We start from the raw sequence: 27177 nt of genomic DNA on the forward strand, positions 1-27177 counted from the left end.
TTTCCTTGCTCAGATGACAAGATAAACCATTTTTTTTCCATTTATGTTTCTGTTCTTGAGCCCTAAATGCCACTGATGTCTTCTCTCGGGCTGCCCATAGAGTACAGTGTGAAGAAGTTCAGGCTCGCTGGTTTTGGGTGTTTTACAGATCAGAAGATAAAATATCTTTCTGAGTCTTTGCACTACAAAAGTAACCACTTCTGCTTCATCAGATGGTTCTTCATGTATGTGTTGTTTCATATCTCCGTAGGCAGACATAATAACAGCTTGGAAGAGGTTGATCAGGACACAGATCATCACCAACACGAAAGAAGCTAGGAAAAGACCACCCAGCAACCTGTTGGATGAAAATGCGGTATCTCTGAAAGCTGAGACACAGTAAGAGACTATGGTCTGAGCTGAGTGAATCATGTTATTGTAATTCCATTCATGCTGCCCAAACACAAGGTATCCAAAAGCCATAAATACAAAGAAGTACACCACCATCACGAGGGCCACTGAGGAGATTCCAGGAAGGGCTGCCAAGATTGATCTCTGTGCCAGACGCACGTCGTGAAAGAATTGAAAATATTTTAGACTTTTCAAAACTACAAGAAATGCTAAAAAGCCCACAGTAATCCTTAAAATCTGATCTACATAAGAAACTGCATGAAAAGGAATGAAATCATTTGGGTGAAGCAAGTAAAATTTCACTATATCTTCTCCCATCTTAAACTTCCTGGCCTTCAGAAAAACAGAAAGGAGGAATGCTGATTTTAAGCCAAAGTTGACTGTATTGGAAATGTTTGTAATATAATCTTTTTTTTCTTGGCCTATGACGCGAAGCTCATCTGCGATGTAGGTGAAGAGAAAGGCGAGAACAATTACGGACACAAACATTTGAGATTTAGTTTGCTGATGAAAAATGGGCAGTGCAAAACAGTGTACTGACAAACTTGGCTTTATGATCCCAAAGTGAGACATCTCAAATATGACTGAGATGGTGCAAAAGAGATCTGCATCTGAGTTAAATGTAGTTAGTTCAATGATCACAGACCATGTCTTTTCATCAAGCCAGTTGCTCTGTTGTAGAGCATCCAGCCTTGTCGTTGAATTAGATTTTCCTTCTTCAGGGAAAAAGTAGAACGTGTATCCTGCTGGTCCATAGGTGTGCAGACGTCCGTATGAATAATACGTCCATGGAGTCCTGTTGTGCTGGTAAGTGAACCCTCCACAACTGCTGGCATCCCTGGAAACAGACTCGTTGGCAGGCTTTGTCCAACTGCCGGCATAGTTACCTTTCTCTAGGAGGTCAGTGCCGTATTTGTGAAGACAGTGGCTTTTACTGATCACAGAGTTATTGGCAAAGCTGTGAGGATGGAAACATTTTTTGTCAGTACCTTTAGCCCGCACTTGCCTCATCCTAGGCAAACCAATGATTTTGGACCAGCTCTCGGGAAGAAAGGTTGGCTGAACGTCGTTGTGGATCAAAGGCGAGAAGAGGTCTTTCAGCCACACGTAGATATGTTCTGGCTTGTCTACACTGGAGAGTCGTGGAGACAATTGGTTATGGATGAATTGGTTGTAGTGGAAACTGTTGGCGTTCTCGGTGTAATAGGCAAAATTCAATAGCAGTGTTAAAAAGACAAGGTGACTGATGAAACTTGTTGTGAAAGTAAATGCTTTGACTTTAATTTTTGCCCTTTTCAGTATGTTTGCAATTTCGTCAGCTTCCAAAGGCTTATACTGCTTGGTGCCTCTGGCTTTAGCGAGTTTCAGGTGCGTCTCTCTCATCTCCTCAGCACTCATAGTTTCTTCAGCCAACTTAATCTCAGAGTACTTGTCATGTGTTAACCATGGGATGTTTTCACAGTATTTTGGACGAATTGTACTCATAGCTGAGAAAAAAATGTTTTTTGGAATAGGAACGAGAAACACGGTCTGAATAAAGGCGACTGCAGATGCTAAAAGCCACTCCATTGAAGTTTGATAGCCGTAAGACAAACCATATAGCACAATGAAAAATGATGATAGCCCGGTTACAGCTACAACTAGCGCCCACGGGAGACAGATGCACCACCAGCACAAAACTATGTGTGGTCTCTTGCGAAAGGGCGTGAAGGTAATGCTTAGTGGTTTCCTTTCTTTCTGAACGTTGGCCTCTTGTGCGTAATTATTGCTAAAATTGGCATGTGATGGTTGCCTTCTCTGGCAGGCCTCAGCCACTGGAGGGGAATTCGTTGTTTTCGTCTGCTCCTCTGTTCCAATTACATTTGCATCTCTTTCAGAAACTGTGCAATTACTCCAGTTTTGGGGAGCTCCCTTGCTTGTTGTCTTTCTGGAACACGGCGGGCTCTGTGAGTTGCTGGGAGCGGGAAGGTTCTGTGAGGGACTGATATTCCTCGCTTGTGCTGAAGTTTCTGAACGGTATAATTTTTGCAAGCATTCCTTACAGTTCTTAAGACTTGTAGAGAGGTGGGGTGAATTTACCTTTGGGTCCGCCTGAGCCACACCACGAGGAGAAGGTTCCTTCTGGGAATACTTAAATGAGGCAATTATGGTCATTTGCACAGGTATGATAATGAGAGCACATTCCATTCCTAATGTTATTGATCTCAAATACCTCAAGTGCCTTGGAGCTTCCTCATTCTTGTTAGCATTAAAGAACATGATGTTAACAAGCAGCTTTAATAATAATATTGCTAAACAAGTAGACAACCTCTGGAGCCTGCTGAAAGTGCCAGTGAGAAAGTGAGCAAAAATGGAGAACCACAGATGGCTCTGTGTCAGGCGGTCGTTAAGATCAATCAAGAAATAGTCGATTCTGGGCAGAGGTGTCTTGGGGTTTGTGACAGCAAATGTCCTTTCTAGTAGGCGATCACTTTTCTCAAGAGAAAGCCATTTCCTGCACATAAAGAACCAGGTCTTCCTGGTGGACATATTCTCAACTTTGGCTCTGCTTAAGAACCAGCTTGGAGATGGGCCCGTGTTATTGTGCCAGACCCTGAAAGAACAAATGTCTCCCAAGTCTTTCTTAGTAGCTAACAGAAAGCAATCAATGCTTCCTTGTTGGAAAGATGGGAAATGTGGGTGCCATAAACAGTGGACGTCACTCGTGCCATTCTGGCCAATGAGCTGAAGGAAGACATGTGCTTTGGTTCCAGCTCCCCAGCGACTGCCGGTGTATAAAGTGACCAGATATCTCACTTTATCAAAGGGGTCGTTGTCTGGCAGAACTATAATCTTGTTTTTGCTGGCCCTGTCGGCCCTGTCTTTTCTTATGGCCCAGAGGGACAAAAGAAAGTAGACAGCAAAAATAAAGAGCACTGTTAAGAGAGTGACTGGGTTTTTCGGTATGTCGGCTATCAGGGTTTTTCCCAGATCTACTGTGTTGGGGGTAACTATTACTTTGGCTGCCAGGAACCTAATGTCAAAGGTGGGTGCAGCTGACGGAGCGTAGGCTGACAGACGTCTGTGACTCCGCTTGGTATAGCAGATACAATGTACCCTCTGCCAGTCGGTCAAGGAGCCGAGCCTGCACGTGTCTTCTCTCCACGCACTTTGAAACTCATCCAGAAATAAGCACTGATCGCTAAAAAGATGTATGCGCACCAGTCTCTGGGTTTGATACCTTACGACGTAGGGTGTCAGAAGGACGATGGAGATGTTCTGAGCGTCTGTGCCGCTTCCTTGAACTGTGGCTGTCAGCAGTGACTCTGGGAGACAAATAATATAGGGAGCCTTAATCTTACAGTTGATGTTCGCTGTCTCATTTTCACTTGAAACTGTTGGCTTGTTGTGAAAAGCAGCAAACCAGGCTATGGGATGAGCACCAGTGACATTGGTGCCTGTAAATACTAGCACCTTGAAAGTAGCTTTTAATTTTGTGAGGATCTGGATGTAGATGCTCTTGGTGTTTCTGTTGACTTCAAAACGGAATCCTCCAGTTGTGTAGGCGTGTGTTTTGTCGGGTCCCATTGCTAATTGAAAAGTTGAAGATTCCTTATCTTTCCTAGCAACAGTAATTTCTGCTTCTTGAGGCACAATCCTTATTAGATCCCCATTAGCCTTGGTCTCTGCCATTTTGAACCCCAAAAGCATTGTTGCGATTTCTGATGTGTAACCTAACCAAGGGAAGGGGTTTTCGTCAAACTCAAAAAGGGCAGTGGAAATCACAGCATGGTCAGGTAATCCTGAATAATCTCCCGTATTCAGTGAGGGATAAAAGCAGTTTCTGCAGTTGTTTCTGGCAGAGAAAGCATTGGAAATGTTCCAGGTTTCATCTTTCTTCAGAGTGATATTCCAGTGTTTTGTTTCCATCAGAGTTTCTCTTTCTCCAGGGACTTTGCCCTGGAAGACTATCTCCGTTAGAGTTTCCATGATGGAGAGGACTTGTTTCACTCCACTTACGCTGACGTTCCTGCGATCCAGAAGAGCAGCTCTCAGGATGTTGGACAAGCATCTTAGTATTCCGCTGGTCTGAATTTCTGCTTCCTCAGACCAATGGCTCTCATTCCTCTGTATCTGCAGTGTTCTCGTTACTTCTGTCAGTTTCGTAATGGCAAGCTCTTGTGATCTGAGGTTCACTTCATCAGCTTCCTCTGTGAGTTCAGAAAGAGAAGCAACCACTTGGTTGATTTCCATTGTGCTCTCAACTGAAATGCTCAGGGCTGTTTTAATCAGGGTTTCCTGAAACAGAGCTTTAGGGAGCTGGAGAGTTGGTGTGGCTTTAATATTGTTTAAGACGGAGGCTGCCAGATAAGCTAAATAACCGGCACTAAAGTAATCTCCAGTCTGGAGATAAGATGTCATCGGTGCGCTTACACCGTTCACTGAGGCCAGCAGTTCATGAAACACAACCGGTACTGGCTGACTGTTAGCTGGGTTCCGTACGTGGGCAGATAAATTCACTTGGGTAAACGCCCCAAGGGAATTGCGGACTTGAACGTAAATTGTCAAGAGGTACTTCTGAGAGGGCGCTCCAACTGGGAGAAAAGATGGAGGAGTTTTAGGCTGATAACCAAAGTACAGGATTGTGCCAAATGTGTTTTCCTCCACAGAAGTTACTCTGGTAGTTTTGGGTACATTGGAAGCTACTATCACTTTATATGTCAGAGGTAAATTGCTGTCAGAAAAGCCACTGCACTGAACAACAAATTTTGTCAGAAAGGCTGTACCCTGGCGTGGGTTGATGCTGCACTTGCCAGCCCTAGGAGGAGAATTGACCTTAAACGCATATCTGTAGGTGGAGGACCTACCGTCCCCGGTAGTTACTTTTAACTGAAGTACGTAGGATCGATGTGCAGTCTTTGTGAAAGTCAGAGCATGTATAGAGAGGTAAGCCCCAGACCTCCCCGTTGAGGTTCTGGAAGACCAATCAAAGCTGATTTCTGTAGAGTTATCTGAGTAAAGGGACCAGTAGTAGACTGGCCGGCTGTTTGTTCTACAGTTTAGGCACTTTCCAGACAAGGCAAATCTCTCTGTTGGAATTAGAGTGCTACCACAGTTTTCAAGGCATGCCACGCCCAGCAGGAGCTGGGAGCCGGGCTGCACATCTACGGTTTGGTCGGCATAACTGCTTCTTGTGTCCTTTTGAATCACTAGGCGAAAGTAGTACATGGTGTTTCCTGGGAGGGCTTCTGCTGGCACTCTTTGAACCGGGCCTGAAGATCTCAACCATTTCAAACCACTCTGAGCTGGATGGCATTTCTTTCCCGGGCTGACTTTCATGTTCTGATAGTCTGACGGATCTTTAGTGCAGTACCAAGTAAATGTGATTCCCTTTAGTCCTTCCTGTGAATCAGGATCATGGGATGCAGAGCCATCAAGCTTCCATCTTTCAGAAAAACCCACTGTGCGGAAGGTACCTCCTGCAATGTTTGCCACTAGATCGGTCCTCTCAATCTGAACATAAATTCTATCTGAGCCCCTGAGGACGGTTTTGGTCATAATTGGGGTTATCTCAACAGTGAAATAGAAGAGATACAACCCGTAATCTAAAGTATAACTGGGAACAGTTAAGCGTATCATGTCTACGCCATACATGGAAGAAGAGTTCATGGGTTTTGACCAGTCTGGAATAGTTGCTGTGTCCTGAACGGGATAGATTCTCCACAAGGGCCTGATAGATATACCGACATTGCAGTCTACTAGCAATTTGACAAAGAAGTAAAAAGATGCCGCCCTTTTCTGGCGTATGACTGAGGTGTGAGGAGCAGGTCTCTGAATCCGCACAGAGTGAATGTAACAGGCTTCTTTCTGGCAAGACACTGGTGCTTCTATGGTTTTTGCGGCATAGTTGTTGACTGTGACTCCTAAAAGGGCCGGCACGTGTGCACTTCTGGTACAGTCCACTTTTGCCACAAACCCTGTGTATTTCTCCGGATCAAAGGGTAAAGCAGAGCGCCGGACAAAACGAGTGGCGTTTCTGACGTGATCGTTGTATGTGTAGGTGCGATTGTGGAGAAGGTGGTCTTTTTGTGTGCCAAAAAGCTGCAGGTGGAAGGTCCACTTGCACTGTAGCATAGGATGTTGTGCAGGGACAAACCACACTAAGTAAGCGTGGTTTATCTTTTTCTGCCCACTCTGCAGAAAAGAAGGATGGCCACTGCTGAAAACGTGGACTTCAAGGTCTCTTTCTGCCAGAGACCTAAACAAAGCCCTCTTCTGATTCATATAAAGGTACATGTTGAACTTGTACCACTGGAAGGCCACCGACTCTATGGTGATGAAGTAGGAGAGCTCCTTGTGTTGGTAGAACACGGTCTGTGTGTTAGAGCCACCTATGGAAACCGAGCTGTTGTTTTCTTTGGTTGTGTACAATGTTCCGCGGTTGTACCTGAAAATGTAAGTGCTCCTGTTGGTGTTTCCCAGGTGAAGGTTGAGACGGGTGTGAGTTTCTCTGTCTGCAGTTAGGCTCAGGGTACCATTGAGCAGATGCAGTTCTCCTGTCAGTTCGTCGAACCTCTTGCCATCAACGTGAAAATAAATACTGGCCACCACCACCTCACTGAGGCTCTGAGGTGTGGGAACAGCACAGAAGTTGCTGTGCAGAGTAAAGGAGCTGTAGGAACAGAGCCAACCTCCTATAGCCTGCGTGTCCACCAGCCTGTAGGCCAGTGTCTTTGGCGTGAGGGGCTGAAGCCTCCAGGAGAGGCTGAGGGACTGCTGGGGAAGGCTAAGGAGCTTGGAGCTGACACTGAGGACACGCACCAAGTCAGGCTCTACCTGGAGAGAGAGGCTGAGGCTTATGTGAGGCATCTGCTGGATGCTGACTGAAGCAGTGTGGAGCCCGTGGTGCCTGTAGCGCACGGTCAGGCGGTAGCTGTAGTAGGTGGCACAGGTCTGTTGCAACTCGGCTGTTGGGTAGATAGCAGGTGGTGGCGTGTCTTGGTGCTCACTGCTGGGAAGGAGAAGGGTAGAGGGGCTGCCTCCCCGGCTGCTGAAGCGGTACTGCCAGCTGGCACTCTTGAGGCGTGCGCACCAGCCCAGCTGTACTGGCTGCCACACACGGATGAGCTGTGTCTGCGGCCATAGCACGAACAGGCGCATATCCTGGCCAAGTATCTGGATGCTGACGTTGTGGTGAAGGCAGTCGGGTGCAGCACACGAAGCAGAGGAGCACTGCACCGTGAGGAGGCTGGAGGCCACGGGTGAAGGAGGGCTTCCTGGTAGGAGGCCTGCCTGCAGCATGACTTGGCCTGACCAGCGTGACGTGTTCTTCACCAAGGCTGAGTTCAGGTACCAGAAACAGCATGGCGCGGGTGGTGACCCCCCCGCTCCCCCCTTTACCTCCGGTCTGGCTCCTGGGGCGGGCTGGTAGCGGAGGTTCATCGTGCCGTTCCAGAGGCACAAGACCCTGCGCTCGTCGTCATGCCGTTGGGAGATTTGACCGTGAGGTCCCCAGCAAGTGACCAGCAGAGGTGTCGGCTGGAGACGGGGAGCGGAGGCTCGGGGGCAGCAGCTGAGCAGGTGGAGGAGGACGAGGAGGAGCGGGGTCATTGGGGTGCGAGGTGAAGGAGATCAGGGAGGCTGACGGGCGGGGAGTGGCAGCGCTGGGGAAAGGCTCGACGGCGAGCAGCGGCTGCTGTCGTCCCTGTCCTCAGCATACCTGGTGAGGGAGATAATTGGCTTTAGAGACAGCACATGGCACGAGAAGGAAGTATTGCGGCGCCGGTAACCTACGCGAAGCGCATCCCTCGGGAGCGAGTCGTTGCTTAGGAACCGGGGGGACGCCAACAGCCGCCCCCGCAGCCGCGGCCACTGCTGGCCTGGCCCCGCCCGCTGGCCCCGCCCGCTGGCCCCGCCCCCTCGTTCTGCGGCGGCGGGGTGGCGGAGCCGGCGAGCGGCGGGGCGGCGGAGCGGGATCATGGCGGCGCTGAGGGACTGCAAGGTGAGGGCAGGGCTGAGGCGCAGCGGGACGGAGGGGCGGCCTCCCGCCTGCCCCCGGTGCGGCGGCCCAGTGCGGGGCCTGCGGCCGCTCTGCCCGCGGCCCCCGCTCCTGCCGGGTGCAGAGGGGCGGTTGGAGGGAAGGCCCGGGGGGTCCGTGACGGGAGGGCAGGGAGCTCATCGGCCTGACCCCCCGCAGGAGCCCTGCGCTGAGGGTGGGTTTCGGGTGGGGTGCGGCTGCTGTTGGGATCGTTGCGTGGGCTTCAGAAGCGGGTCAGGCCTTCTTTCAGCGCTAAACCGTCTTCAAGTCCAAGGGTTCAAAATCTGTCTGCGGGCGGTAGTTACTGATTAGTCGTTTGTGTGCTTTCTTCCCGATCTAGTTAATGCTCTCTGTCACCCCTTTCCTTCTCGTTTTTTGCTTAACTGGGCAGGAGTAGGTAAAAAAAAATGTTTGGGATCTTCTGAGTGTGTCATAGGTTCGTGAGCGCCAGAGCTCCGGAGAGCCGCCACTCAAGTAACAGAGGATGTGCTAGCAGCAGCCCGCACAGAGCAGAGATTCCTGAGAGCCAGCTGGATTCTGGCAGGGCAAAAAATACATCTAAGCGGTCACCAGGTCCCCTGACTAAGCTCCCATCTTAAAGCAGGAGGAAGGGGCAGGGGTTTGGTTTTGCCGAGAAGCAGTAAGAAGAGCCAAGGCCGTGGCGCTCTCCTCCGAGAGGCGTCCCAGAGAAGAGTCTCTTCTGTAGTTTGAGTGGAAGATTGTGGGAGATTAGTGTAACAGAACCCGAAGGCAGCCTCTGTGGGAAGGGGAGGTGATAATTGTTTTGTGTACTCTCCGGTTTGATTTTTACCTGCTCTCACTCGTGGCTTTCTTTTGTCACCGTCTGATACCTGAGTCCAGACAAGCCCCAAGACATGCGTGTCCCAAGGCGTCTGGGCAGGACCGCTTGTGTACGCACCAGAGAACGAGGGGTGCCGTCTCTTCTGTGCTGCCAGTGGCGCTTTGGTTCTTGGTTGAAAACAAGAGATGAGGTTTCGAGCAGATCTTTTCTGTCTCTTAGGAGTCAGCAGCTGTTACAGGGTGGTTCTTCCCTGCAGCCCACTGTGGCGGTGCGCTGACAGGAAGAGTAGGGGCATACGTGATGTGCAGCAGCCTGGCTGCCATCCTTCTGTTGGCAGGGTGGGAATCTTCCAGTGAGGAGTCAGTCACTACAGGGCTGTAGCCTTGGCAGAGCCGAGGCTTTCTAGAGTGGCTAGAAATAGCGTGTAGCACAACTAGACCAGCAGTGTCCTTAGTGATGGATGCAGGCCTTTTTTTACTAACCCTAGTTCTGTTTTTTTCTGATGCTTATGCACAGAATCCTTTGAATTCCTTTGAATCTTACTGTTAAGAAATCTTCTCAGAATGGGATGACTTTTTCTACTTGGCAAGTACCTCAAGCTGTTGTCCAAAACGGGCACTGGCAGGAAGAGCTGCTTGAAATGAAGCTTGTTTTTGGTAACTGGTGATGGAAGTGGTTCCTGGGCTGTTTTGCAGGGCACCTTGAAAGGTAGCCTGTAAGTAGCAGGCCTAATTTTGCTACCCTCTTGACTTCTCTCTTTATGCTGTTTCTGGGTATAGTATGAATTGTAAAGAAAACTTGTAGTTTTATATTCAGGTCTAGTCTTTTAGGCTTGTAATTTGAACACTGAAGTGCTTGAGCTGCTGGAATATGAGCCTTTAATCCAATCACAGTGGGAAAGCTTTAGGATGTATTAACAAAGATGTCTTTGCCTGGGTACTTAAATTTTTTGACAGTTGGGTTATTAGAAGCAGGAAATATGTTAAAGCGTAAAATGAGACTAGCTGAATTCTTGCAGCATCCGCAAGGACTAATCCCCCATTAGAAGCAGTCTGAATTGGCTTGCCCCAGGTCTTTTTTTATGTCTATCCTTTACGTTCTGTATACTGGAATGAAAGTGATGCTGAAGTGATTGGGGCAGCTTCTCAAATGTGTGTAAACATTCCTGTAAACAGGAATGTATATGGTGTGCTGAGTGTAAGTCTGTGCTTGAGAAGCTTACAGTCTTAGAGGCAAGGATTGGTGCAGTATAGGAACACTGAATAGGGAGCGATTAGTAAAAATAAACCTAAACGTTGTTGAACATATCTGAATAGGTTACCAAGCGAAGCACCTCAGCTTGTGAGATGACAGGCTTTGTGGTTGTATGGCCATCCTGTTTGGGGGGGTGGGGAGGGAAGAAGTCTGCAAGCACCTAGAGATTATATGCCTGTTGGCTGTAGACACCCACATGAGTAAGCTAGGCGTTTTGAAATAGGCATTGGATTTTTCGTTTTGTTGCCTGAGTTACTTAAAAGAGCATGGAGAGAACGATGAACCAGAGTGCCGTAGCTTAATTACAACATTTAGTAAACTGCACGTCTGCCTAATGAACTCTTCATTCTCCAGCAGCTAGCCTGGTGTAGCTCCTCAGCCAGTGTTACATAGCTTGTTAAGAAAATATGGCAGCCTGATTCTGTTTTGCATTTTAGCTTTATCAAATGCCTGCGTTCTTCCTTTTTGTAAGGCTTGTGTACAAGTCTGTGGTCCAAAATCTGTGTTGGTTTAACTCCAACGACTTGGTGGGTTTGCTGTGCCAGGCTGTTTGGGCTGCAAGTTACTTAAGGTATTGATTTCAGTTATAAAAGAAAAGGATATTATTTTACCATGTCTGTACTTCATACAAGGTGTGTCTGCAGCAGAGGGTCTAGCCAAAAGTGGAGTTGTAATGAGTTAAGAATGGATCTCTCATTTATGAGATACATAACTGATCAAGATCTTCTATGACACTTTATAATTTGTTGCTTCTTTATTCCCACTGCTAACCCCAACTAATTGAGTCTTCAGATGTAACTACAACTGCACAAAAGGTTTGTGTGTCTGCTCACATTGTCCTTCTAACTTTTCTTTTTTTTTTTTTTTTTTTTTAAAAAAAAGCATAGGTGGTGAAAATTTCAGAACACCATCAATTTGAAAATCTGTTGATGTAGTCTGGAAAATGAGTGTGTAAAATGAGCAAGTTTGTATTTGTTTGTGGTGCAGGCCTGGCAGGATGCTGGACTTGTCCTATCCACGACTAGCAATGAAGCCTGTAAACTGTTTGATGCCGTGCTGACCCAGGTATGACCGAAAAGTGTAAGAAAATATGATTTGAAGGGACTCATGCATGAAACAGTCGTTGCTGTAGTTGATGTTTAAATTTCTGATTAGCTGGGAGAACCTCACAATCAGGAGTCCAGCCATTAGAAAACCCTTGTAGCAGAGGGCTGTGCTGGATGCTGCAGCTGTGGGGAACACCTCAGCCAGTGTGCTCATCCTGCTTTACACTGGAGAATCAGCCAATTGACATAATCCACATAGAAGTCCACAGTTACTGGTGCTGCTGGTGGCCAAACTGCCTTAAAGAAAAGAGTTTTTCTGTTTTCCTACTACACTAACCCTATCTGAATGCAAAGTTTGTCTTTTAGTCATTTGCGTTGCTTGCTTTTGAATTTTAAATGCCTGGGAGAACGAAAAGAAGACCAATATCATAGGGGATTCCTCAACTGACTGTCTCTCTTACAGTACGCAACTTGGGCCAATAATGAGAGCCTTGGAGGTATTGAGGGGTGTCTCTCAAAGTTAAAAGCAGCAGATCCAAATTTTAGTAAGTATAACCTTTAATTCTTAGCATAGAAGGTGATGGAGAATACCTGATGTCTTGGTATTTGACTTACTTGGTTTAAGCAAGTGGGAGATGTTGGGTTATAGAATTCTGTAAAACTTCTTCGGAGACTAGAGCAGGCTGGGACAGTTCTGTGTGTTTTTTTTTTTTTCTTTTAATTTGAAGTCTTTTTAAATAGTTGTCATGAAAAGCCTATAAAAACCTTAGACTTACGAGACTTCCTGGACCCCTGGGAGTACAACCCCCCTCGTGTTTATGTAGAGATGAATTACCTGCCGTGCTGAAGAGCTCAATGTAATGTGTTATTTTTCGTAGCAATGGGACATGTCATTGCTAATGGTTTGGAGTTGATTGGCACTGGAAGTTCAGTGCGGCTGAACAAAGAGCTGGACAGTGCGATGAGAATGATGATGACGCTTTCAAAATCACAGCCACTGACCGAGCGGGAGAAGCTTCATGTATCAGCGCTGGACATGTTTGCCAGTGGGTAAGTCCACTGTCATCCCATTTAAAGGACTGTGAAGAGTTTTAGCTGCCACAGGTGGAAGAGGTAATTGGTAGTAGTGTTGCCTGATACTAGCTGACACCTAGCAAAGGATCAGGGTGAGATGTCAGTGTTTTTTGTTTTTTTTTTTTAATTTATCTCTCCAAACTGTAAGTGCTATGACTAGTTAGTGAGCAGCACTGTAGGAGGAGAAGTGCTCTCTTGCTGCTGCTTAATATCATTAAGCACTCCATGTTTTAAACCTGTCATAGATCCATCAGTGGAATATATGGTTTAGAACAAGGAAACTAAAAATTAACTGCAGTAAGGTCCAATATAATATAACACAGACTTGGATCTACAGATACAAAGCTACAAATGGACTTTTCTTCTTTCTATTGTCTCCCTGTGTCAAAAACTATTTCTTCTGTAAAATAAGGAGACAGCAGAATGTCAGAAGTGCTGTAGAGGCTCACTGTTCCATTCAATATGATGAATTTATGTGCACTGCAGAAAGTATGGGCTAATGATTCACTTTCATTATTTGTTTGTCAAACAGGTGAGCATGGATTTACCTCACGTATTTCTTAGCAAAGGTAAAGAGGAAGCTACTGAAGCCCGGTTACTCTGGGTTTGATTCCCACTAGAGGAGAGGGAAGGTGCCTTTGCGCATGTGAAGTTAGATTAATTGTGTTAGGGCTCTGTGAAAACTTCGGTCCTGTAGGAAAATTTTTAGATTTGTCGTTTAAGCTTGTTTCATTTTCCTTGTATGTTACAGTGACTTGTTGTAACCCAAGGACGTTTCTTTCAAAAGATTTTTTCAGAAGGTGCTCAGTGAAGATAATGCCATTATTACTTAAAAAAAGACTAAGAAATTCCTTCAATGAAAAACAAAAGTCATTTGATGTTAAATTATCTAGTTTTCAGAATAGCATGAGTTTAGAACTAACAGTAGAGGCAGGTATGTCTGCCTTCTCTCAGCAATCAAATTATTTTTTTTTATTCCTAGCCAGCTTCCAAAAGCTTGTGATCTATGGGAACAGATTCTGCAGAGGCACCCAACTGACCTGCTAGCCCTCAAATTTTCCCAGGACACTTACTTCTACCTGGGATATCATATACAGATGCGAGATTCTGTCGCCCGGGTTTATCCTTTCTGGACACCTGATATTCCACTAAGCAGGTGGGTCATGCTTCATTTTGAAAATTGTTCTTTGTCTGGTGTGCATGCATTTCCTGGTTTTTAAGTTCAGACACATCTAAATTGCAGGACCTCTTGGAAATGAACAAAAGAGGAAGTTGTTGTCCACTTAGTTATAAAGCAACAGGAAACACACATATGCCAAACATTTCTTGAAGTATAAAAACCTGGCAAGTACCCCTTGTCCTCAAACTTACAGGCAGATAGAGTTACACGTGAATTGATACATTGGAAAAAAAATAAATCCACTTTTATTCATCTTGATCCATTAAATAAATCAGTTGCAATATACCCCACGTGTTTTAGTAGTTCCTTTGCCTTTGGAGTTTAAAAGCAAATGCTTAACAGATATTTTGAGAAGCAAAAATGTATCCTGTGGTATTTTGCAGTCTAAGAATCTGCAAATACAGCAGCAGTTAAATGTTTCCTAAAATGACTACATCGGCTATCTGCGTAAAACCATATAACATCCCTAATTTTCCTTTATGTAGGGCCTTTATGGCTTAATGGGGATGCTTCACAACCAGTTTTAAAGGGCTAGTTCACATAAAAGTACTCTGCTATAGTTTTGTGGGTACTGGAGAAAGTGCAGAAAGCTACACTCGTGAGCCTTTGAGATGCTCACATAACTTTGTCTGGCTTTGATGTCTTGCTTCCAGCCTTCTAATTCTGCATCTTGCAACAGTTATGGAGATCAGTGGATTGTTTTGTGCAACTCTTAATTCCAGTTTATCCAAAGATGTAAATGTCAGTTCTCAAAACACGGGTGATGTGCATCTTGTACTGTTTCCCATGCTGGTGTCTCTGGGCCTCTCATTTCCTATGAGGACTAGCTAGTTGTTCTGTATTCTGCAAGCTTGAACTCTTGTCGTAACTTGCATTGTAAGGACTGTTTTGAGTTAAATGCTATTCCTGATAGATTTTTTTAGCCCCAGCTTAAATTGTTCTAAGTGGATAATGTACTGTTTTTGCCCTTTTGCTTAGCTACGTGAAGGGCTACTACTCTTTTGGACTCATGGAAACAAACTTTTTTGATCGTGCTGAGGAGCTTGCTCGTGAGGTAAACTGCCTGTTATTGGTGCTAAAGTGTTTTAGTGTTCTTAAACCTGGTCCTTATCTCTTGGTGGTGTTTTGTGCAAATGCCATGAACGGACTCTCTCTATCATCCTAGTTGTTAGTAGAAGTAGCAAAGAGAGAGAGCTTAACTTGGAAACACTCGCAGAGTTTCATAAGAGACTACTGATAACTATTCCTTAGAAATATTCCCACGTCTATGCCATACCATGGCAGTTTCATCTTGATTGTTTTTCCTTCACTTGCTTATGACCATATTTTGTCAGATGGTGTCAGAACACCTGTATGAAATCCATGTATTACCCATCTGCTGTTTGCCCCGTGTATAATCGGCTGTTTACTCCTATTAAAGAACGTTGGATTAGTTTGATGTAATCTGCTCTTGACAGTCCATCCTCTTTGGGTTCCCTTTCCCTTTTTTCCCAGATGCTTGTTCCTTGATTATGGAACAATTAACTCTACAATATTCCTGGGGAATCAGTATTAGGCAGTCTGTTGCCTTTTTATGAAGATAGTAATTATACTTGACTTTCTCAAGTTCTCAGGATTATCCCTATCCTCCAGGAGTCTCAGATACAATTAATTTCTAATGGGTGTTTTTGCCAAACTTCTGTTACATCAAGTTGCTGAAAGTGACAACATGAACATTTAACATTTATGAGATTAGTGACTAACCTTGCAAAATGCCTAAGACCTAGTGGGAGTTGTTGGAGCAAGAAAGAGGAATTTGCTGAATACTCAGAGCTGGCCATGTTCTTGGAGAAGTAATGACTACCTGCAAGGCACTGTGTCATGGAATATATCGTGCCTATGGATGCAATTCTTTCATGGCTCCTGCTGATGCATGTCTGTGAAATAAAACATAATTTGATATTCTTCATTAAAGCCTGCATTTTAAAGTGTTCCGCAGGTGTTCGTCTCTGTGCAGTAGAAGCTGGGAAGTGAAGTCAGCCAATAAACATTTTCTCCCTTTTCTGTCCGAATCAATTTCTGGCTGTGGATAGTTGGAATGGTACTGGGATGTACTTAACATGCAGCAAGTAAAAAGTAGTCTCTTGTTTCTAAATCAGCAGTGATAAATATTGTTATTTGCAAGTTTGCAAGCTTCATCATGTTTTTCCCTTTTTTCTCTCATAGGCTTTGGCTATAAATCAGACGGATGCGTGGTCTGTTCATACTATAGCTCATGTAAATGAAATGAAAGCAGAGGTGAAGAAAGGGTTAGAATTTATGAAGGAAACGGAAGCCAACTGGAAGGTAAAGCATCTTCTAGCATCTCTGAAAAAGCTCCTTCTAGGTCGTCTTTATCTCGTCCAGCCAAGTTCTTGATTCCTCTGCATGCAGTTCCTTCCTGTCTGCAGATGTGTTACAAGCAATTAAAATTTTACGTATTAGAAGAAACTGTCACTTGAGGTGCTGTTACTATCCATGCTGCTTTTGAAGCAAGAGGCAGAAAAAAAATGGCATATTATGAGGGACACATACTGTAGACCACTTTAAGTTGTCATTACTATGACTGCTGAGATTATGCGAATGCCATGTCAGTAGGCTGGGTTTCACACAGTCTATCTTCTCACACTGCCTTACTTTGGTTAGGAATGTTGTAATAAATACCACTTTTCAACAAGTGTGTGTTTTGTACATGCATGTGTACACGTACCCCTGCCTGCCCCTCTCCCCCAGTTTCTTTTTCCTGGAGGAGCTGGTTAGGTATTTTACCTCTTGTAAAGACGTGGCGGTTGTGGACAGTTGGAACATCAGATGTGAAAAGTGATTTATTGATATGCGATTTATTATATGGTTTATAAAAGTAGCGTGACCAGTGGTATTTTCACACTCTTTTTGCTTTGACTGAGATGAGCACTGAGAGTCAGTTGAGGAACCTGGCTAAACCTCTTCATGGGAACATAAGATGATGTGTAAAATGACACAGTCAAATCAAATGTTTTAGAAGACATTAAATGTTTGCTTCCGGATAGGGAAGGATTTTTAAAGGTCAGCTATAAAGAAAAGCAAAATGATTCTTTTATCTCTTTTCTGGTATACTGAAGATATATATTTGGATATATCTATCAGATACTCGGCAGATATTGAACAGCTTAATTAGTCAGTCATGTGGTCCTTTGCTGTAAGTGAAGCTTATTTTTTATTCATGTTGGACAGCATGTGTTTCCCAATGATGAAGCGTGTCATATTCAGAGCAGAAGGCTGTGAGGTTTGAACCTGCAAGAGTCTATTTTAGTCATCTGAGTTGACCATTCCACCTCACCCAAAGAGCAGAGCTGGATAATGAGGCTAGGAGGACTGTTTATTTTGTGCTTGTTTTTTTTAAGTTAAGGATTCAGATACTGAGCTTGGAAGTGCTTGAGCTTCATATCTGTCATTTCTCAGAAAGCATTTTGTCCTTTGCTCTATTAGTTTTAATAAAACAGTGATGCAGGTGGCTGACAGTTTGGGTGATGCCTTAAAAACCTCCAGTCACTGACTTTTGAATCGATTTTTGAACTCCTAAAATGGTTGCATGCCTCTGTCACTTGTACCCTTTATCCAACTAAAATAAAGTAATAAAGTACGAGATCAGTAAGTAGCATTGTCTGATGGACCTTTGTGCCTGACTCAGTATAGTTAAGATTTACAACAGCTGACATGGTCATAATGTAATATGTACAATCACTTCTTTCGTGCAATATTTTTTATCTTTCACATCATGAACACAGAATGTTAAAATTTAAGTGCATGGGAAAAAAAAGCAGGTCTCTCTAAGGGCTTTAATAAAGTTGTTTTTTTTTTTTTTTTTTATGACCAGGATTTTCTATCTGTACTGCGATTTGTACTGTATTTGGGCTCCTTCTGTTGCTTTTAATTGATCTTTCTCCATCCCAATAAGAAGTTTTGATATAGGATTTCTTTTCTTTTGTTTCTCCTCCACCCAAAAAAAAGCAGAAGCCATTTGGTTTATATGTATATTTCAGCACAAAATCAAAAGGGGCAAATTATTTTACCAGAGGAGACCTTTCTGCCAGTGCTGTTATTAAATAGGAATGTTTCTTCTCGTGAGCTGTTGGAATGAGTTCCCATAGCCTGCTTTTATTTATTCATTTATTTATTTATTTATTTATTTATTAACGTGCAAGCCCACTTCTCCTTTAGCAATTTATCTCATTCAGAACTCAAAATCAGCAGCAGAAAAACAGTTTTGTTTTATTCAATGAGGTAATCCTATGTTCTTGTTTGTATGACATTTGGAATGGTGGTATGGTAGTAAACTTGATACTACCAGGTTTATGCCAAGCACTTAAGCACTTTGTTTGCTCAGATTTGGTTTGTGATGTAGTATTAAACAAGGAAAGATTACCAGGATGTTTATCTTAGCACCATAAAGTTCTGACATTCACTGGGAAACTTTGTGCTTCCTGAAAGAGTGTGTTAAGAGTTGTGACCATGAAAATGAATATGCTTTTTCCCCTTGAGAACATTATTTAACTACAGCACTGGGAGAGAATGGGAGGAGAGGGACAAACCTTTCTGCTATTTTAATTTTCACTAAAGGATTATGGAATTATATTCCTGTTTGTCTATTCTCAGTGCACGCACAAAAGTGAGGTACAATGACATTGTTTTGCAGTGGAGGCTAGGGAAGAGTATTTGAAGTTCTGGTGCCAGCTGAAAGTGCAAAGTTGGTACAATCCAACAAATACTCATCTCGTCTGATGAACTGCCAGTGTGTTTGGTATCTAGTGCAGCTTCTGTAGTCCAAAATAAAGTATATGTTTAAGAAGTGATTCCTCTCTGTCTGAGCTGGGTGTCTAGACAATGGGATGAACAGCCCTCGTGAGTATCTCTCCACTATCTATCCAGGTTACTTTAGACAAGATGCCTAAATTTTAGGTGAGAGAAATCTTACTCTTGTTATAGATAACGCTTTTTTCCTAAGGAAAAAAAAAAACAAACAAACCAACCAAAGTGCTGCAGGAGGGTGAATTCTGAGGCATCCAGTTGAAATTCTTCTCTGGAAAATGACACGGGGGAAACTTTGTTTTTGAGGTATCTCTCTAAATAGCTGCAAGGAACAAATGTGTCAAATGAGTAGGTATCCTGGCCAGCTGATGGAAGTTCTTGTCTCTTCTGTCTCATGAAGTACTCAGTTTTGCTGAAGGAGACAGAAATCTGACTAGATATGTATAAATGGGAAGTTATTCTGTAAATAATATTTTCTTTTCTTTCTTTTTTTTTTCCAGAACAGCGATATGCTTGCTTGCCATAATTACTGGCACTGGGCTTTATACTTTATTGAAAAGGTATGAGATATTTTCATATAGGTGTTTTATGGTCCAGATAGGTCGTTCATCTAATGCTATTTAAAAGGCAGACCTGATATTTATAGGGTTTTTTTCCAGCTATTTAAAGGGATGTTTTCAAAACGTGGCACAATGCCATTTTTACAAGCTAGTCCTTCATTACAATTATTTTGAGAAGTTTTAATTACATTGGTCAGATTTCCAGGATCTTTGTTAGGATGTTGACAAATTGCTCTGAGATTGTTGCACATTTGAAGATGAAATAGTCTCACTAATTACACTTGGCACAGTTATTAGAAAGAAAGATGAACTTGGATCACTAATTTTCGGACAAAAAATAAACAAAATTATCTTCAAATTCAATACTAATTTGCTGGCCCAAAAATTTGCTGACTATGAGAAAGAGGCAGTGAGCACTAAATTTGGTCACCAGTGTTATTACTTATTAACGTTACTAACTCTTGTTATTGAAACACTTTAAAAATGGTTGCAATTTTACCCAACCTGTCAGGTTGCAATGTAGAATCTGCTTGGTTTTAATAATGCTTAGCACTTGGGGGGTTCATTTCAGTAGGGAGACAGATGTGACATCTTTGAGAAGGCAGTGTATTTGAAAACAGAGCAATTTAGTTGTGTTCGGTATTTTTAACATAGAAGGAGCATAATTCTTGATAGCAGTCTAGTAGCTTGTTTATTTTGCCACCTCCTATCTATACAACTCTTCTGTAGCCTGCTTAAAATTATTTTTGTTCCTACATCTTTGCATACACCGGGGGATGCGCTAATTTTTGCGAAAATTCCTGAAAGGAACACTAGAATGAGAGGTAATACCTTGTATTTCTCCATCATGTGTAACTTAAACCAGTATTAGTACCTATTATTAAATGAAACCTAAACATACTGATTAGCTTGCCTAGTAAATCCTGGTTCTTAGGCTTCATTCTTTCTCTTAGTATTTCAATGTTTCTTTGATTTGGTTTGTTTTGATCAAGTCACAAGGCAGTTGTGAAGTAATATTATGACATCTATTAATTGTATGTATGTTTTTGGTTACTACCAGTCACTTTTGGTTACTGTATCTGAATGTTAATCATGCAGTCCTATTTTGCTTTTACAGGGTGAATATGAGGCTGCTTTGACAATTTATGACAGTCATGTGAGTAGGGGCCTTTTCTTTTTTACTGAGAATGTGCTTAAGACCATGATAAATGCTTGCTTCCTTCTGTGTGGGATTGAAACCTGTCCCAGTGTGCCGTATCTGTATATGTACTATTTACATCTGTTGTTACAGTTTTTCAGGGAAACTGTTTCTCAGCTGGTAAAATGCCCCAAAGACTTGCATGTTACATAGTTCAACTGTTTCTTACACTTGTGCTTGCAAGAGCTAACATTGCACTGTTGGAACTGTTTTCCATTCTGTCCGTGTTTCTCATTCATGCTCTGTAGGTCTAAATGCTCCTGCTGAAAAAAAGCTTTTTGAAAGGATGTAAAATATTTTTCCTATAAAGTCAAGTTATCTTTACAGAGAACTGATTTTGCATGTTAGCTACTGAGTCAACAAAAGCATGTCTTTTCATTCCTAGTTAAATGATTAGAGTTCTTTACTGTCTAGATTTCAAAACAGTATTTGTAAGTAAGCAAGATCAAATTAGATAGCATAACGTATCCTTTTAAGGATTATAAAAATAACACAAGCATTAAGAAAGCTGCTAGGCATACTCCTATCCACTAACCTTAGAAAAGTGAAGTAATATTTATGGCACTGTTTTGGAAAAAATAAAGTATCTTGGTGACTCTCCATACTTACTGAGTTTAACTTCGTAAAAGGAAAAACAACACAAGTGAAGCAATGTGAGTGTTTTGTCATTGCAAAATGCTGTATTTGGGAAAGCTGCATTTGGGGCTATTGCAAGCCAGGTATTTTTGAATGAATAAAAAGATAAAATTTAGTCTGTACCGTGAAAATAAGTTTGGTTATCTGAATAAGTTGCCACTAGCACAACAGTTGGGCAGTTTATGAATGCCTGTGATTACAGATTGCTCCCCGGTGTCTGTCAAGTGGAAGCATGCTGGATGTGGTCGATAACTGTTCGATGCTGTACAGGCTTCATCTGGAAGGTAAGATATCCACCTGCCATTCTTTTTTAAACTATAACGGGAAAAAATTTTGCCTCCCCCCTTCCCCTGCCTTGCACATGGAGAATTAATTAAAGATACTTACAGAGCAAGCTTGGTCAGTGTTACAGAAGAAAATTCTGTTCTTGAGAAAAGCCTCAATGTGGAATTCCTAATAATGTGCATAACCTTTATTCTTCCCAAGAACTATTTTTTTTCCCATGCCAGTGTGGTGTTTCATTCAGCTGAAGCTAGCATAGGTCATATATCTCTCCCCTGGAGATCTGAGGCTGGACAATCAAGTACATAAGCCTCTCAAAATCTGTAGAGCTTCCTTGAAGTAAATTTCAGGTTATATACTTAACTTTCTGTTTTGATACTGATTGAAATAGCTAGTACACATATATTAGCCTCTGACTCTTGTGTGCTCTCCTAAGTAACTGGCATTTCTGCTCAACTTTTTAAAGCTGATGTTTATACACTGGAGTTTGTGAAGGGAGAAGAATGTTATTTTCACAGTATTCTGCTGAAACACTAATGATGCGTTGGGTTTGTTTATGAAATCCATCATATCACTCTGTATAATTAAAGGCAATTCATTATGAACATCATCTCCAACAAGACATGAGCAATCTCATAATAAAGGCAGAGCCTCACATAGTGCAATTCAGAATATTGATTATAAATTACAGACAGTCAATAAACTCTTTGCCCAAATATGGTAGGCTGCAGCTGGGCATTACGAAATGTATAGACGTTTTGCCACATTAGAGAATGTTTTACTGAATTCAGTAGGAATGCTATTTATGCTGGATGACTGAAAGTATATTGCAAAGTCATGGTTTTGCATGTGGTGTTTTTATTGAGAAAAAGATTTTTTTACTCTTAGGTGTCAAGCTTGGAGACAGGTGGAATAATGTTCTCAAGCTTACAAAGCAGCACACCAAAGATCACATTCTTCTGTTCAATGATGTACACATCTTGATGTCCTCACTTGGAGCCAAAGACCAGAAAACTACTGATGAGCTTCTAACAACTCTTCAGGAACTTGCCAAGTAAGCAAGTGAATTGAAGTACTGTATTCAATACATATTTTGTCCTCTGAACTTCAGGGTGATAATGTCGCTGGCTTGCTGGAGCACTGCAACACGCTCTTCTCTGCTTTAGCGTGTCACTAGGACATGTCTGGTTTTAGTAGGCCAGTCTCCAGTTAAGAGATCCCTATAATTAATTCTTTTTTTGAGTTGGTGTCTACAGGGGCTTCTAATCTCGTTAAGCAGAAATTTTGTATGTTTGACATCATGGACACTAACTAAATGCTTGCTGTGTATTTTCCTTTTAGTGGGTTCACCCAAAGCTTTGTTGCATACAATGAATGAAGTATTTCACCTGTATATTAGTAAAGGCATTCTACAATATATGTCACTTATCTGTGGTGGTTCTTTTTGCTCTGGTTTAAAAGGTTCTTTCATAATAGAGCATTAGTTGGTAGTGATATTCTGCTAGCTACAGTTAGATGTGTTGTGAAGTACCTCTGCAGGAAGTTGAATTTAAAGTTCTGCTAAAGTAATTCTAGAGAGTATTTTACTTTCAAATTCAATTATTTGCAAAATTTGAGTATTTAATCTAAACATTTTTTTTTCCTGTTCACTTACGTACTAAATAACTGTAAATTGCCTTGATTTTCTTTAAAGGGGTTGATATATAGATGCTTTACATGCAATTTCTCCCCCCCCACACCCCGTTTTTCCTCTATTTCAGGATCTATTGCTTCCCTTGCCTTTAAAGAGAAGGAAGGAGAACCTGAAACTGTCACTATTTGTTCCTGACTCTAATACTCATAAATCAAAAATAATAAAAAATAACTGTAATTTTTAAGAATACTTCCAAAACCAAATAACTGTCAAATCAAGCCTAAGTATCTTTGATTTGACTAAAGTAGGAAGTGGGAAATACGTTTTATATAAGTATATTAAAAGATGTAAATCTATGTAAAAGATATAAAACTGCACATGCCCACCACTTCAGGGAAGCTTTAATGAACATATGCTACTTAGCCTCGTACCCCTTGCTTCTTTTGCCTGTGTGTTCAGCCCTTTGTAGTAATAGAGCTGTACATTTTTAGCTGTAGTTGGAAGTATTATAATGCTTAATTTTATTATTTGAGAAATCAGACTGTGAGATGAAGGGATTATATGAATGATTGGCATAATGGATTCATTTATGTGTATCATGAATATGGAACAGCTAAATGATACCTATGACGCATTTTCTTTTTGTTGAAAAGGCAGTCATAAAACTTTGGCACAAACAACACTCATTCTTGGCTTTTCATTACCGGTTTTCCCCCTAGGCTTTGCAATTTAAAGTTGACAAGATTTTTTTTTTTTTAAGTATTCCACAGTGCTCTCTGGCAGTTGGTACCACATACTTATTGGCATGGTTGGAAATGTTAGTTGGTGCAGAGGGTACTTTGTTCTTCAGGGATCAGTACTTCAGATCAGTTGCAAGAGAAAGGAGGAAAAAAAAAAAAGTCTTACGTCTCTGTGCATTCTCTCAGAGAGCTGGAACAAATGTTTAAATGAAGAATTGTTTCATAATTAAATATCTCAAACTATTTAAAATGCACATCTGTTGTGCACTTCTGACTTTCCAGGATAGAATCATAGAATGGTTAGGGTTGGAAGGGACCTTCAGAGGTCATCTAGTCCAACCCCCCTGCAAGGAGCAGGGACATCTTTGATGCCATATTTTGTTTAAAGAATGATAAACACATAGGGCAACACCGCATACTGAAAAATCAACATCGACCTAGTGGAAGAAGTGGGCAATTTATAATACTGACTCAAGAAGGAGAGCACAGAGTAGACTCTGTGTTTGGTAAATTTAAGGTACTGGCGTGGGAGTGTGACTCTCAGCTGTTGTTGCAAGCACTCAATACAGAAGCCGGTGACTAAGGCTCCTCAATGTTAAAGATTTAATTGGAAAATTCACAGAAAAATCCGTTCTAAACAACAGACAGAATTTATAGCGTTGAACTGTGCATTGTATTCTCAGGAATAATTTATATCCCTTGGGACAGAAAGCCCTTCTCTCCTTGTATTGCCAACCAATGTTTTGGCACTGAAATGGCACTACCTCCAAAACCTGATCCCTGTCAGGTCCTTCACTGGCAGTGGAAAAACACAACTCCACATTGTCCCATGCAGGCATTTGCTATAGACTAAAGAGCTAGTCCAGTTACTTGTATTTTTACTTATTTATTTATTTTTTTTCTTTGAGCTATTGGGAAGGATGCCTCCTAGAATGTATGCACTCTTCTGCAGGCATATTGTCATACTGTACACCTCTTCCACTCTTAGATGAGTTAGGATACAAGCACTAAAAATGAAAAGAAAAGAAAAAACCTTAAAAGCTAGCTAAAATCCATTGCTGTTTGTGGACCTAAAAGCAGTCTGTCGTGGTTAGAATAAAAGAGCAGGCTTTAAGAGGTGTCGTTGGGTATGCAGTTTATCTTACAAAGCCGGTGAGGCGCCGTGCTCTGTGGCGAGTTGTTTTGCAAGATTATCATTTGGAGCTGTTTGCAAGAGACTGCCACTTTTGGCAGAGATGAGGACAGTCAAAGAACTAGCAGTAGGATGTTCTGGTGAGATTATCGGAAGAGAAACTGTTTTCTCACTTTTCTAGCCAAAGTTGTTTATTGCAAAGGCAGGAGGGGTTGGGCTTGTGCCTCTTGCGTATATGTTCAGAAGAATACAAAAAGATGAAAGTTGCATAACCACACCAAAAGATACTATCTAAATAAAGTACCTGAAACATCAGGCTTTGTACAGTTGAAAAAAAAATAAATCTGTCTGTAGTGACAGACTGGCACTGAAATACGCATGTTTATAATTTGACTTAACCACTTTTTTGTTCCACAGAGCACCTTGTGAAGACCACGAGCTTTCCCTGGTTCCTAGTTTGGGGTTGCCGCTGTGCCAGGCTTTTGTAGAGTTTGAAAATGGAAATTGCGACAAAGCTGTGGACCTTCTGTACCCCATCCGTTACCAACTAATCCAAATAGGAGGCAGTAATGCTCAGGTAAAGGAGATCAATAAAAGACTTTTTGAAGCGACTTAATCCTCTTTCGGTAACATCCATTACACACTTACTTTATTAACAACAGTTCTTTCTTAGAAAGTGAAAAGCTAAGCTGTGCTTGTGACTGAATGCTGTTAGCAAACACTTATTAGCAGTGTTAGCTATTTAATTTTTCTTGTCTGTATGTTTGATTTGTCAGTGTTTTTAATAATTTGGTAAACAAGACATTGTAACTAGCAATACTTTTAAAGTTACTTACTACTTTGTATTTTTGCTGACTTCTTTTTTCAGAGAGATGTTTTCAGCCAGCTATTGATTCATGCTGCTTTAAATTCTAAATCACAAGCCAAACAAAACCTTGCAAGGTGAGTAAAGATTTGTGGAAGTAGTACTGTTAGAAGTAGCAAGTGTATTTCAAACCAAAGGCTAAAACTATATGCAAACATTTGTGTTAAATGTAGCAATATTTAACTAAGATAAGAAGTAATTGTGCTTCTAATTCCAAAAGTACACTCGTGAGGTCTGGGTGAAGGATCTGTATTTGTTCAAAGGCAGTTGATTTTCAAATGGTTCTGTCTTAAAATCTTCTGCTGGTTGATCAGTGTTCTTAATGGACTGCTAAAACCTCTGTGAACTGCTGAAAATCAAATCTGTCCTAATGATGGCATCTGCTTTATTGGGGAATAAGATTTGCAGAGTCTGATATGTGAGCTTGCCTTAGTACAAATCACAAGAGCCTCGTTTGGTAGAAATCATAGGTGTTGCTTATTCACCCATATTGAATTCTACTGGAATGTATTGACTGGGTCTGCCTGTGCACTTAAAATAATGGGTCCTTGGGACAATATGAAGCCTTGCCTGTTCCCCTCCTGAGGTCTCTTTGAAACATAAAAATTAGATACAATATCAAAATGACTTCTGTGCACTGTGATCTCTGGGTGCTCGTTTTCTTTCTGTGCTGCAAACAACTCTGTTCTGCCTAAACTTACTGCCAAGGCCAAATGTTTCCAGTAAGGGAAATCTGCACCTCAAGAGCAGGTCTTTACGTGCTGTTTTCCACCTTTTACAAGAATACTGCTGCTGATCTTACAGGAAAACTGACGTGGTACTCATGACCTTCCTGTTTCTCTGCTACCTCTTCTTCTTTCTCAGGTGCCTTCTGAGAGAACGTGATATGATGAGACCAAATTCCCCAATGACGGAGCGACTTATTAGGAAGGCAGCAGCCGTTCATTCAGTGGCATAAGTTTTTCCTCTGTGCTTCAGCTGAAATAGCAATAAGCTTACCAATCAAAGTCTGGGTGCAGAGAGTGGAGGGGTGCTACGCTAGAGATTCACTTTAGGTAAGAATGCCCTATGAGTCAGAGATCTGAGGACGATTTCCTTAAAAAAACCCTGGAAGTTCCCTCTGACTCTGGTTATATACAGTACAGTAACAGTGCCTCAGTTTCAGTCATTCATTCACCCAATTTGTTACTTCATTAATACATTAAATAATCAGGAAACTGCTCCGTGATTCAAATGGACCTTTTAAACATAGCTATTAGGAAAGTACGGGGCCAGAGCCGATACAGACACAAGCTGAATATCCCTATCAAGCTTCCTGTCCATTCAGGCATGAGTCACAGACTCTGGCATTACAGGTGGGTCTGTATTCAAGGATCTCTTTCCAGGTGCATATTTTAAAACTCCCGCTCATAAAATATTAAATTTTTTCCTTTCAATATAGCACCTCAGAGCTTTCTGAAATTACTATGTCAATGAAACCAGACAAGAGGGATAGTAGCTGACTGTGACTATTCCTACACGGGTACTCCCTTGGCACTTTTAAATCTTTCAGGAAAAAAGAA

At 42.2% G+C, this 27177-nt stretch overlaps 2 protein-coding genes across 3 annotated transcripts; one reads left to right on the top strand and one right to left on the bottom strand.

Annotated features, from left to right (window-relative positions):
• Positions 1–9: 9 nt before the first annotated feature.
• Positions 10–7995, bottom strand: PKDREJ (polycystin family receptor for egg jelly). The gene has a single exon (XM_086757995.1). The coding sequence runs from the start codon at positions 7978–7980 to the stop codon at positions 10–12; it is 7971 nt and encodes a 2656-aa protein (XP_086614121.1). The 5' UTR covers positions 7981–7995.
• On the top strand, positions 1115–26717 carry TTC38 (tetratricopeptide repeat domain 38). 2 transcript variants are annotated; one of them, XM_086758013.1, is made up of 14 exons: positions 1115–1197; positions 11451–11528; positions 11973–12054; positions 12388–12559; positions 13566–13739; positions 14742–14817; positions 15969–16088; positions 19070–19129; positions 20247–20285; positions 21166–21247; positions 22134–22299; positions 25168–25327; positions 25619–25692; positions 26480–26717. In XM_086758013.1, the coding sequence occupies exons 4-14, from the start codon at positions 12390–12392 to the stop codon at positions 26571–26573; spliced, it is 1215 nt and encodes a 404-aa protein (XP_086614139.1). In that variant the 5' UTR covers positions 1115–1197; positions 11451–11528; positions 11973–12054; positions 12388–12389; the 3' UTR covers positions 26574–26717. The 2 variants fall into 2 exon arrangements, with proteins under 2 accessions (XP_086614139.1, XP_086614132.1); XM_086758006.1 differs by lacking the exon at positions 1115–1197 and adding an exon at positions 8288–8371.
• Positions 26718–27177: the final 460 nt, after the last annotated feature.

Source organism: Chlamydotis macqueenii, chromosome 1, assembly GCF_036417535.1.
Source record: "Chlamydotis macqueenii isolate bChlMac1 chromosome 1, bChlMac1.mat, whole genome shotgun sequence".
Taxonomy (NCBI): Eukaryota; Metazoa; Chordata; class Aves; order Otidiformes; family Otididae; genus Chlamydotis; species Chlamydotis macqueenii.